At 36.1% G+C, this 12,562-nt stretch overlaps 1 protein-coding gene across 2 annotated transcripts; it reads right to left on the bottom strand.

Annotated features, from left to right (window-relative positions):
* Window positions 1–10,084: 10,084 nt before the first annotated feature.
* On the bottom strand, window positions 10,085–11,989 carry LOC137715986 (uncharacterized). Of its 2 annotated transcripts, XM_068455372.1 has the most exons (4): window positions 11,803–11,989; window positions 11,417–11,529; window positions 10,638–11,330; window positions 10,085–10,507 (listed from the first exon to the last, which is right to left on the bottom strand). In XM_068455372.1, the coding sequence occupies exons 3-4, from the start codon at window positions 11,239–11,241 to the stop codon at window positions 10,383–10,385; spliced, it is 729 nt and encodes a 242-aa protein (XP_068311473.1). In that variant the 5' UTR covers window positions 11,242–11,330; window positions 11,417–11,529; window positions 11,803–11,989; the 3' UTR covers window positions 10,085–10,382. The 2 variants fall into 2 exon arrangements, with proteins under 2 accessions (XP_068311473.1, XP_068311471.1); XM_068455370.1 differs by lacking the exon at window positions 11,417–11,529.
* Between the last annotated feature and the right edge of the window lie 573 nt (window positions 11,990–12,562).

Genomic DNA, 12,562 nt, shown 5'->3' with positions numbered 1-12,562 from the left:
ATGGTCTCATGAACCTAACTTCTTTAGATCACATTCTCCTAATTACATACTCCTTGGACTTATTGTTTAAGTGTATAACATTTATATGAGACGGCTTTAAACAATAATCTTTGCCCCTATATTAAACTAATTTAGTTTAACATGTGAAATGTCCGTAAAGTATCACCATATGATTGGATTTAGGGAACATTTCCAACAACGATCTAGATAGATCAGTACCTGTTATGTCTTGTATCCGAGGAGAGTCAAGTCATTGGTGTGAATAACACCAAGACAAGTATGTAAGTGCTCAATAATGAGTGAGTCCAATGAACGCGATCGACAAGGAATTCTTGCAACCTAGACTTGGCAATTTCTTGTAGGACCCATTAACTCAACACGAAACAACACGAAAATAACAGGTTTCAAGTCCACACGTTAACTAATCAGGTCATTTGTTAAAAACCTATTAATAATGGGTTATTAATAGGTTTACTCGTGAGTAACCCGTTTCAACCTGTTAAGAAAAAAGATAATTTGGTAAATTTTAACTACTAAAACAATCTTACTACAGTAGCTATATGATTTAATCTCACATAAATCCTTATTGTTGATCAACGTCGGTCCACAACGATCAAGGTTAGCCAACGTCACTGGTGGTCAACTTTGACTGCTCATTATGAATTTTGTATTGTAATTTTATTTTTTTTCTGCAATATACTAAAGCACAATAATAAATTTAAAACAATTATTTTACAAGTGTGAGAAATGTGAAAAAATATGCAAACACTCGTCATATCATCATCCTCGTTTTACGATGAGTACATCATCATTTGGATTTTTAAAACCCTTCAAATCCTAGTGAACAATGTTTTTAGGGGGAGTTGAAAATAAATAAAAATTCATAGCAATTAATGTACAAGTGTGAAAAATGTGAAAAAAATATATACAAAAGCTCGTGATTGCATTCTCTAAGCTTGAACAATGGGTACATCATTATTTAAAATTTTAAACCCACCAAACCATCATGGATAGGGTTTTTTTGTTTGAGTGCAAAATTAATACAAATTCATAATAATTAATGTACAAGTGTGAAAAATGTAAAGAAATATATGCTCATAATGACAAGTTCTACAACTTTCGTGAAGAGGTTAATTCTAAAATTCGACACCATAATCTATAAACCCTAGGTTTATATTTAATCGCCAACCGTAGTTTTCGTTTACTCCGTTCTTCTTAAAGATTTCGTTTTTTTTTTTTTTTTTTTTTATAATTTTGTTTTTTTAAAATAAGATCCTTTAGTAGATGTAGAGATAAATGGCTTGAATCATTGATATCATGTTTCGATATTTACGGTTAACTGAAATATGAGTGGATGTTATATAGTTTCAAGAGACTTTATAAACTCTGAGCAATATTTTCACTAACCGTAAAAATCTAACCCAATATCAATAATCCAAATAGTTAATTTTTCTGCATCTGCTAAAGATCAAATTCCCCTTAAACAATTCATAATAACTCATTTACAAGTATGAAAAATGTGAAACAAATATGTAAATGCTTGCGGTCACATTCTCTACCTTTTGCTGATGGGTACATTGTCATTTGGATTTTGAAAACCCCCCAAACTCTCATGAACAATGTTTTTAGGTGAAGTTGAAAATGTGTAATAATTCATAATAATTAATTTACAAGTGTGAAAAATGTGAAAGAAATATGCCAATGCTCGTGATTGGATCCTCTACGCCTTGACGATAGTTAAATCATCATTTGAATTTTTAGGTTTTAGGATTTAGTGTATGTAGATTTTAATTTAATATGAAGTTTTTTTCTATTATGTAATTTAATAGTACTATAGGAAGAGGAAAAAAAATGCGCTTTCTCTATGGTTTCCCAACTCTGCAAACACCCTTACTGCCGGCCTTAGCCTTTGGCTTGGGTGCCGGTGATTGCCATTGTCCAATCTCTTTGTTCTCCTTTTTCCCTTATTCTCCTGTTCTCTTTCTCTCTTTTTCCCCTAAGATTTATCTTAGATTCCTTGAGCTTTGTCTCAAATTTTCCCCTGAGGTTGTCTCACTTTTGGGCTTCATGTCCCTCCTCCCCTCCCCTCCCCCTCCTTTGGTTGTTCCTTTCCAAACCCAAAACTCCATCTCCCCTCACTTTTTAACTCTGTCTCCCTTCCTCATAATTTATCCCCACCCAGTCCTTTTCTCTGGTATGCGGACTCTAGGCAGGATATGGTTAAATATGGAATATGGTTACCAGATTTATTTCCCTCCCTCACTTTTCCTCCCCAACTTGCATGCTGGATTTCCCTCGAGGCAAAGTGTTTGGCGGCTTCAGCTAAAGTAATGATATTTTACATACCCCCAAAGCCTTACCTTCTATCCCTGTGTTACTATATTTGTATATATTTGCAGGGACTGGTACATGGGATTTGGATCTGGCGACTATCTCTTGGTTTTGCATCTTCGGTGGAGAAATCTAGATGTGGTGTGCTTTTGGTACTTTTGTGTTGCAATGTCTTGGTCCATTTCACCACTCGATTGTTCTCTCTAATGTTGTTGCTTCGGTAGCTGCTGGCAAGACTTTCGTGGCGTTGACGACAGCAAACACTGCTTTTTGCAGTCGGAAATTAGGGATTTGGGTTTTTGTTTTTGCCTATTTCATTGGGCTGGACTTTTATGTATCTATTTCCCCTCAATGTATTTGGGTTACTTCGCCTTCCTGTGTGTTGACCTGTAACCTTCTATCAAATTAATGAAATTTACTTTTCAGACTCAAAAAAAAAAAAAAAAGTATGAAGTTTTTCATTTGATTATTTAGTAAATTATAATATATTCTTTTTAACGGGTAACGGATTAGGGCATATTGCCATTAATTTTAAGGGGTCGAGTTCGGGTTAGGTCATATAACCCGTTCATTTTAATGAGTTTGATACGACACGACTCATTAAAATATCGAGTATGTCACAAATACGACGAACACGATAAAATCGCTAGATAAAATGCAACTCAACCGCACGCCGCTGATCTTCCAAATTTTTTTTTTCTGAAAGCATCTTAAAAGGCTGCTGAAAACGGACACTAAAGATCAAGTAATTTTTCTAAATCCCGTACAAAACTAGGTGGTCATGTTTCCATTCCATTGCTGGTGTCTGAATTTATATTGAAGTAAATTTAAAAAAAAAAAATTATATTAATAATTAATATAGTATTATTTTTTGTTATGTACATAATGTAAATAAAACCTTATTTTTTGCTATGTTCTCCTAATCTTAAGTCGAATCTCACTTTACTCTTTGAGACAAGAATTGAATTTTAGAGGTTAATTGAATAATACCCTTGAGTTTTAGAGAGTATAGACTTTAAATTTCATAGAACATATAAAAGAATAAGCCAAAAAAAAAAAAATTACTTAGTGTTCAATTTTGATTCCATAAAAAAACTTTAATAACTTTAACTAGAGTTATAAATAAAAAAAATTATTAATTCAAATCAATATATCATAGTTAAATGTGTGAGTGTTGTACTATAATATTTTTTAATAAGTTAAAAAATAATAAAATATTAAGAGAAATAAATATTGCCCCTGCACCGTTGGGGATAAAAAATTATAGCCTGCACAATTTTTTTTTTTTAAAAATTATATTTTTAGTTGCTATATTTAAGAATGGTGGCAAAATGTAGCCAAATCATCGGAGACGTTCTAGGTGGGTGTGACTGAACATGTATGTAGAAGAGCTTTGGTGGGAGTTAAGGGAGGAAAGGCGAAGTGGTGGAGAAGGGAAATGAAGAAGAGACTTTGGTGGGAGGCGAGGTGGAAATGCGGTGGTGGCGGAGAAAGGGCGAGGCAATCACCTTCAGAAGTAGTCGTATCTTCATTTGTTTTTTGGGTACTGTTATTTTTTTATTTTTGGTTCAAAAGTAAATTTGTTGAGCCGAACAAAATGTCATTGTGATTAAGTTTGGATTGTTTAACTATATTTGAGCTCGAGCTTGGCTTGACTTGCTTCTTATACGAGACGAGCTCAAGCAAGTTCAAAAAATTCGAGCTTGATGGTGAGCTCAAGATCCATAATGCATATTGTCTCTTTAGAAGCAATCGAAGGACATAGAGCTAGTTTGGTATGACTGTGCTTTAAAAAAAAAACTGATTTTGTTGTGCATACATCAAGATCCAACGTTACAAATGCATAATAGACTATCTACATCAAGATCCAACATTATGTATGCATAACATACTTGTTTAGCTAACTTCTTTTACATGCATTGCTATTACCTTAAGAGCAAGTCCACCCCTAACAAATGAGTTAGGCAATAGCCCATTTTCCCCCTAACCCCCAAAAAATGCACTCCACCCCATCCAATTAGCTGGCTTGGCCACATGTCCACTTTTGGGCTATTGGATTTCAACCTTTTTGAAATCCACTGGTTCAAATTAATTAACTTAATAAAAAAATTGTTTAAAAATACAGAAAAATAAAATGAATTTTTTTTTAATTTTTTTATATGCCTCACCATCTTCCACAAAAATTGTACTTTCAGATAATTACACTTGGAGTGACAAGATTGGTTAAAAATTCTATCCGAAATTAAAAATAAAATTATTATTTTCTTATTTAAAAAAAAATAATTAATGATATTTTAATACGAATTGACTAGGCTATTCATTTTAGGAGTGAAGATGCATTTGGACAATTAGTATTCATTGCAGTCAATACTATTCATTTGGATGGATTGAATAAGACTCTTGCCCAACTTGGTTTTTAGGAGTGAAATTGCTCTATGGGCTCAATGGCAGACTTCTTTTACACGCACTTTTTTTACACTTCCTGAAATTCTTTCAAAACTATATCCTTGAGACTAATGAACTTTAGGGTGACAACCACTATATTTGTAAGTAGGATGCTGAGAAATTAGACAAGAAAGGACAAATAGATAAATAGTGGCATCATATAACTCGTGCAGAAAAGGTCTAGCTTCATATCTTCGTACTCTACCTAAGAAAATAGCGCAAATATTAAATGATGCTTCATCAAAGAAGATTTAACATTTTAGATGAGCGTAGGGCTGGTTTGGAATGGGATCCCGTACCGAAACTCAAACCAATAATTTTTGGGACGGCATTCTAAAATCCAAAACCAAATCAAAATTTCGGGATTTCCGAAAAATTTTCGGGATTTCAGAATAGTTCGGGATTTGTACAAACCACCCAGAAAATTCATAATTTGTATAAGCCTAGGGATTTCATACCAATTGCAGAAAATTCAAATTCCAGAATGGCAAAGTTTGACGAAATTGAACACACTGCAAGCTCAGAAAGGGCGCAGAAAATTGAGGTAGAAGAACGCAGACGTTGACCAAGAAGGAAAGATGGGGTTTGATGCAAGCAGAAGCATAAGCAGAACAAGAACGCAAATCGTGAGGGATCCGAGAGGTTACAGGACTAAACTAAATCAAAAGCAAAATTAAACCTAATTCCTTTATTCCCCTTTCTTTCTGCATACTTTTCCTCTCTCCTCTCATTTTCTTGAAACCCACCAAAAGCAAAAGCTAAACCAAAAACATAATCAAACAAACAACAAAACTCCAACAGAGCTCACCAGCACCTCCCATGCTTTGCAGCTGGCTTCTTATCAACCCATGCTTCCTCCTTAGTGATAGGAGCATATTTAGGCGACTTACTTAGCTTGTTTTCATGCATTTACGTTATTAATTCATAGTTGTTTTAGTATTTTAAGCCATTTTCGTATGTTTTTAGGTTCTAATGGCAAAGGGAGCAAGAATGTGCATTTTGAGGCTATTTGGAGCATTTTTGGGCATGGATTGGATAGCTTAACCATGGAGCAAAGAGGATGGACGAAATTGAAGACAAGAAGGGCTAGGAAAGGCTACAAATCTGGTGGAAGAAGTCCTAATGCAATGAAGATAAGGAAGAAGCAAGAAACAAGGAACCTTATCCAACCTTATCCAAACCTTATCTTATCATATCCTAGAAACCTTATCCTATCCTATCTCTAACATTATCCTATTCTCTCCTATCCAAATCAGGTTAGGACTTATTCCTAGCTAATAATAGGGAATTAATTACACATTTAAGCACATAACTCAGTTTCTAGAAGCCTTATCCACTTAATTGCCGCAAGAACTCCATTCCTTGTAGGTTTAGGAATTGCAATCCTTTTCCTACACAAATATCATGTATCCTTGGCCCTTTAGGTTTAGGAATTTGCCCTAAACCTTCCCTTCTAGAAACCTTATCTCAGCCCTATTCATGTGCCGCACCAAAACCTTCTAGAATCCCTAAATCCTAGCCGAAATTCCTATTCCCAATCCCACTTGATTTCTGCCTTGAGTTAACCTTTTTTCAATGGGATTATGCAACCCTTTTCCTTTGCTAAATGTGCCAAACTAGCCTATATAAACAGCCCTTGCCGCACCATTTAGATCATCCACCCCTTCACACAACATTCATACATTCCTTCAGAAAACACCCTTTGCTGCAACCATCCTTCACCATTCTCCATATTTCCCCACCTTGCCGCACTCCCCATCCCTCCTAAACACTACCCTACCATCACACATCCATTCCTCCATACAAATAACACCCAAAACCTGTCCTTAGACCTTGTGCCGCAACAAAGAGGAGGAGAAGAGGGCTTGGACGTTCATGTAATTCAAGTTCGAGTTGCTGGAATTTTTAGGTGTTTCCTCTCCTTTAATTTCAATGTTTAAATTTACTTTTCTTTGTCTTGTACGTATGAGGAACTAAACCCCCCCTTGGCTAAGGGGGGATTCGAGACCATGATCATGCTTGCTATATGATTTGATTACCTCTAATTGCGTTTCATAAGTTGTGAATTCAATTTACTTATCTATTTGAATTAAACTGATTTGTGTGTGTTGGTTGAGAGTGCACGCTTAATTATCATGCATAAATCTAATGCTAGGATATAAGGAAGTTTCACCTAATCGTTACAAACTTATATTCACAAGTAGTAAAAGTTGATGATCTCTATTGCGTTAAGTAAATTCTTGGCATAAGTTTCATGCAATTCATAGTAACGAGTGCTTCGTCAATCCTTATGGTTTTCAAAGAACTTAATGATTCTTGCTTGTATCTCTATTATGCAATTCATGTAGGGAACTTGTGGGGAATGCTTTGGGTTGTCGTATGCAATCATCCAATTCAATAACGTTAGGACAATCTGAGGGTTAATTAGTGCAATTCACGGTTAATCTGGGGCGTTGAGAATTCATGGTTTATTGAAAAGCAATTAGAAATCGTTTTGTGTGCAAGTATGGCATGTGTGGAGATGAACCCCTTAGCTAGCCTTCATTCCATTCATTAAATCCAAATTCGTTTTAAAATCTGTTCGTTTTACAAAGTTTTAAGTTTTGTTTTCAAATTCGTCAAAATCAAAATCCCCCTTTACTTGGAGTGTCAAATTAGTTAGAAATCAATTTAGTTTGTGTTTTCAAAGTATCTTGAGTCAAGTTATAACTATTTTCGTCCAAATTCTTCTCTAGTGCTCAAAACTGCTCAGAAAGTAGTTTTAAGGCAGTTTTGAGTGTTTTCTTGCTGTTTTGAGTCTTTTGGTTTGTCTTAGTGTTTTAAACTTTAGTTTTGTATTCTTTGGGTCTAGTTTGGTGTTTTATATTGTGTTTTTACGTTTTTGAGTCAAATCCAAGTGATTAACAATCCCTCCTAATCCCCGGTCCAGAACGATCCCTACTTACATTCTTCACTACAATTGATAAAAAGAGGGTTTAATTTGTGTGCGTATAATTCTCACGTCAAATTTTGGCGCCGTTGCCGGGGATTAGCAACTTTGCTAATCCCTTGGATTGTTTTATTTTCGTTTGTTTTATTTTATTCCAAATTCTTAATCTCGTTTTGTTTCTTGTTTTAGGTACTAGTTTATGACTCAGAGTTCTCATCCGATTCGTGAACATATCTTGGACTTTGACGACGATTTCGAGCAAGAGTTGAGACGAAAGAGAAAGAACCCAGAACCTAGCGAATCAAGTGAAAGTTCCGAGTCCGTTTCTGAATTTGAAGAAGAGGAACCCACGGCAAGAGTGGGTGAAGTAGACATGGCAGCGAACAACCTAATAATCAAGGAGCTTTCCGCTTCGGGATTGGACAATGCCGCACCCCTATGTATTCAATATCCTAGGGCGGCTCCAGATAAGACTGCCGAGTTCGAATTGAAGTCAAGTTTGTTACATCACATTCCGAAGTACCATGGGCTGTCCATGGAGGATCCAAACAAACACTTAAAGGAGTTCGAAGTTGTTTGTTCGAGTATGACCCCGGTGAATGTCGATGGAAGCATCTTGAAGATGAAAGCTTTTCCATTCTCTCTAATGGATAAAGCTAAAGATTGGTTGTATGAATTGGCTCCCAGAACTGTCACATCTTGGAAGAGCATGAAACGGGTTTTCTTGGAGAAGTTTTTCCCAACCTCTCGAATCATCCTCCTACGAAAAAGGATAAGTGGAATTCAACAAGATGAAGGTGAATCTTTTCCTACTTATTATGAACGTTTTAAATCTCTTGTTGCTTCATGTCCACAGCATCAGATGAAGGAGGAACTTCTCTTACAATACTTCTACGAGGGACTTCTACCAATCGAACGTCAAATGCTAGATGCCTCAGCGGGAGGAGCCTTGGTGGACAAGACCCCCACGGCTGCAAAGACCTTGATTGCTAATCGAGCATTGAACGCTCAACAATACGAAGGCGTTGGACGAGTGCTTCGTCAATGTTTATGGTTTTCAAAGAACTTAATGATTCTTGCTTGTATCTCTATTATGCAATTCATGTAGGGAACTTGTGGGGAATGCTTTGGGTTGTCAAAAAAAGAGAGAAATTTTTCTTGTGATTTGGAATGAACCTTTCTCAGTGGAAGAAAAGGAATAGCGATGGATTTCTATGGAGCATCCAGGAACAAGAAGGTTCAATCGGACGACGAATTCTTACGTGGTCCAAGGAAATCAAAGGCCCGCTTCCACGATTTAATCTATATCGAATCTTAATATCAGAATAGCTTATATAGTCATGATTCAATTCAGATCCACTGTATGAAATCATCCAATTCAATAACGTTAGGAAAAAATGAGGGTTAATTAGTGCAATTCACGGTTAATCTGGGGCGTTGAGAATTCATGGTTTATTGAAAAGCAATTAGAAATCGTTTTGTGTGCAAGTATGGCATGTGTGGAGATGAACCCCTTAGCTAGCCTTCATTCCATTCATTAAATCCAAATTCGTTTTAAAATCTGTTCGTTTTACAAAGTTTTAAGTTTTGTTTTCAAATTCGTCAAAATCAAAATCCCCCTTTACTTGGAGTGTCAAATTAGTTAGAAATCAATTTAGTTTGTGTTTTTAAAGTATCTTGAGTCAAGTTATAACTATTTTCGTCCAAATTCTTCTCTAGTGCTCAAAACTGCTCAGAAAGTAGTTTTAAGGCAGTTTTGAGTGTTTTCTTGCTGTTTTGAGTCTTTTGGTTTGTCTTAGTGTTTTAAACTTTAGTTTTGCATTCTTTGGGTCTAGTTTGGTGTTTTATATTGTGTTTTTACGTTTTTGAGTCAAATCCAATTGATTAACAATCCCTCCTAATCCCCGGTCCAGAACGATCCCTACTTACATTCTTCAGTACAATTGATAAAAAGAGGGTTTAATTTGTGTGCGTATAATTCTCACGTCACTTAGTCCTCTTTCTTCCCAGGACTTTGCCATTCACTCCTGAGTCAGGCGAAAGAGAGCTAGGGTTTCATTTGGATTCAATGGTTGAGATTAAATCTCAACCAAATCTTCGACAGTTATAATTCTAAATATATATTTAAAATTAAATAGTATATAACAGGATTACCGAAGGAATGAATATGTAATCCCGAATCCTGTACCAAATGGTTCGGGATGGAATCCCGAAAATTTCAGTATTATCGGTTTGGGATTTTTTTTGGTATGGATTCGGGAATTTTTTGGTTTGGTTTGGGATTTTTCGAAAAAATTTCCAGCCCTAAATGAGCCTACGAGAATCGGGATCAAAGTAGAATATGATGATTAATGATCATCTTACTGAAAAAAAGAAAAAGAAATAAAAGAGAGGAAACATGCATTGTTCATTACTTATGGACACAACCCAATTAGTAGAGTTAAGGTAAGGAATATGAGACTTCTAATGGATGATAGACAAGCACCACCAAAAGTCTCAACAAAGTTATATACATAAAATCCATCATGGAGGAAAGCCAATAAGACTCAACATTGCTATTTTCCACCGGGAACACATAAAAGCATCAACAGAGATAAAGTACTTAAAAAGACCACCTGTTTCAATGCGGAGAAGTTGAGTACTGTTGGTTACCACTTCTCAAAACTCATGACCCCTTTCAAGTTTTCTGAAATTTCCAAACTCTCCATCTAACATTGCTTAGCCATCCAAATTGAATCAAAGGTTGTCCTGCTTGCAGCTTCAAAAGATGACTTCTGTACGGAATAAGTAAATTCCTGAGACCTGCCATTCACGTCGGCACAAAAACGGAACAAACACTACAGATCAATCTCCATTAACAATGCATGTATATATGAGAAATATACACCAAGCCAAATATGACTTTTTTAAAAAAGCCAAGGCAAATGCATACCTGTGGTGCACATTGTCTTGTAAAGGTGAGCAATGCGCGCATCTCCTTTAGTACTCATATTTGGCCTCTCAAGGCAGTCCAGAAAAGCTAAATCAGCCTTCAGCAGATCAGCCTGATCGTGACTGTCATAACCAATGTCATGGCAGTAGCAACAAAAATCCAACCAATCAATTGGCCGCTTGTCCCAAATAGGAGATCCTCCATCTTTCCCACTTGACCAATTAGGTCCACAATAATGCCCATATCTCGGAAATAGCTGAGAGAGAAAACCTCTTACGCCAGTATGCCACGGAACCCTAGAAACATATGGCCTAAATCGCAAAGACGTACTGGGATCCCCATTCTCAAACACCCTGCGAGGCTGTGCACGCCTTCTTAAGCCGCGGTTAATAGTGGATGGAGTTCGAATCTTATCTTTAGAATTCTCCGCCACCCATGGAACAAAGGAAAGAAGGGACAATCCCAACAACTTGACATCAAAACCACCCTTTTGGTTAGGTTGCTCGAAAAGGGTAGTTGTTGGATTAAGAGTTGGTTCCAATTCCAAATCGCTGTTTGATTGGGCCCTAAACCAAGGGAGATTACCAAGAAAACCCAGGTTCATTTTGGTCAGGGTTGTAGCATATATTCAATTCGAGCCGTCAACGAATTTGCAAAGGTTTATCAACAAAAATTCGCACACCTGTTATGTTTCTGCATAAAAACACAAACCCAATTCAACCACACAGAACTATTTTAGCACTTATACTTATGGGGTTTTGAGGAAAACAGTTTAGCACTTTTTGCATATAACCCATATTGGTTCGCTGCTATATGCACTCCACACTCGATCTTCCCGATAGGATTTAACATCTACTGAATAGAAAAGTTCAATCTACGCTGCGTTTGGTTGCTGGGAAAGTGAGGGAAAATTAAAACGGGAAAAGCAAGAATTTTAAACCATGAGAAAATCAAATCAAGACGGGAAAGTTGCACTAAATTTACTAGCCTGCCAATTGAGTAGACGATAATAAGAATTAAGGCAAAGCGTGAAAAGGAGAAATTACAGGAATTAAGGAATTCGATTTTCCTGGGCGTTTTCTCGGCAGCCAAACAGAGGCAAAGACAAGAAAATTGAAAAAGTAAAGATGAGATTCAGTTATTGTATAGGGAAAAATGGACGCACCTGCACCGGAACCTGCAAAGATTCATCTACGAAACCAAATGTTGAAGATTGAAACGGAGAAAAGGGCTTCGGAAATCATAGGAATGCGCTAACAATTTGTATGGCAGAGACTTCTCGAATGGCTTTCTGCTGAGGCGTGTCGTGTAAAATTGTGGTGGGCAGGACGACTTTGGATTGGGCTAAAATCATGCCGACCTTAAAAATTTGTTCTTACGGACACAAGCGGAGGAATTAGTGAAATTTTTTTGAAAGCTACAGTAACTTTGATTGTATGTTCAATTTTTAAAGGTCATGATCATTTGATTCATGACTCCGAATATATAAATTCGGAGAAGATCTCTTCCTAATAATTAGGACACCACCATTCACATATTAATTTTTATGTTTTATATAATTTTATTATTTTTCTATTATTGATCTTCTTCAATTTATTCGATCTGGCGTTCGAAAAATAAGAAAAATGCGTGAAAAATAAAAATATATACGTGGATAGTACTATCCAATAAATGCCAATTGAATAAAAGGTATTTGTGGATTTTTTTTTTCAAACTTTAAGAGCAAGTCTATTAGTTTTACGAGGGCAAGGGCAAGGCAAGGTAAAAGGCAAGTAGCTTGCTCTTGCTAGTTACTTTGGCTAGTACTTGTTTTTGTGTAACTCCATTATTTTGAAAAGGGCAAAGTGCAAAAGTACAATTCATAAATATATTTTTTATGCTTTGAAAATTTGTTATGTGAAAATAAAATGATTGTAGTACGAATG

Source organism: Pyrus communis, chromosome 14 (genome assembly GCF_963583255.1).
Source record: "Pyrus communis chromosome 14, drPyrComm1.1, whole genome shotgun sequence".
Classification (NCBI taxonomy): Eukaryota; Viridiplantae; Streptophyta; class Magnoliopsida; order Rosales; family Rosaceae; genus Pyrus; species Pyrus communis.
The sequence above is the reverse complement of the archived record's forward strand: the minus strand, read 5'-3'. Positions and strand labels throughout refer to the sequence as shown.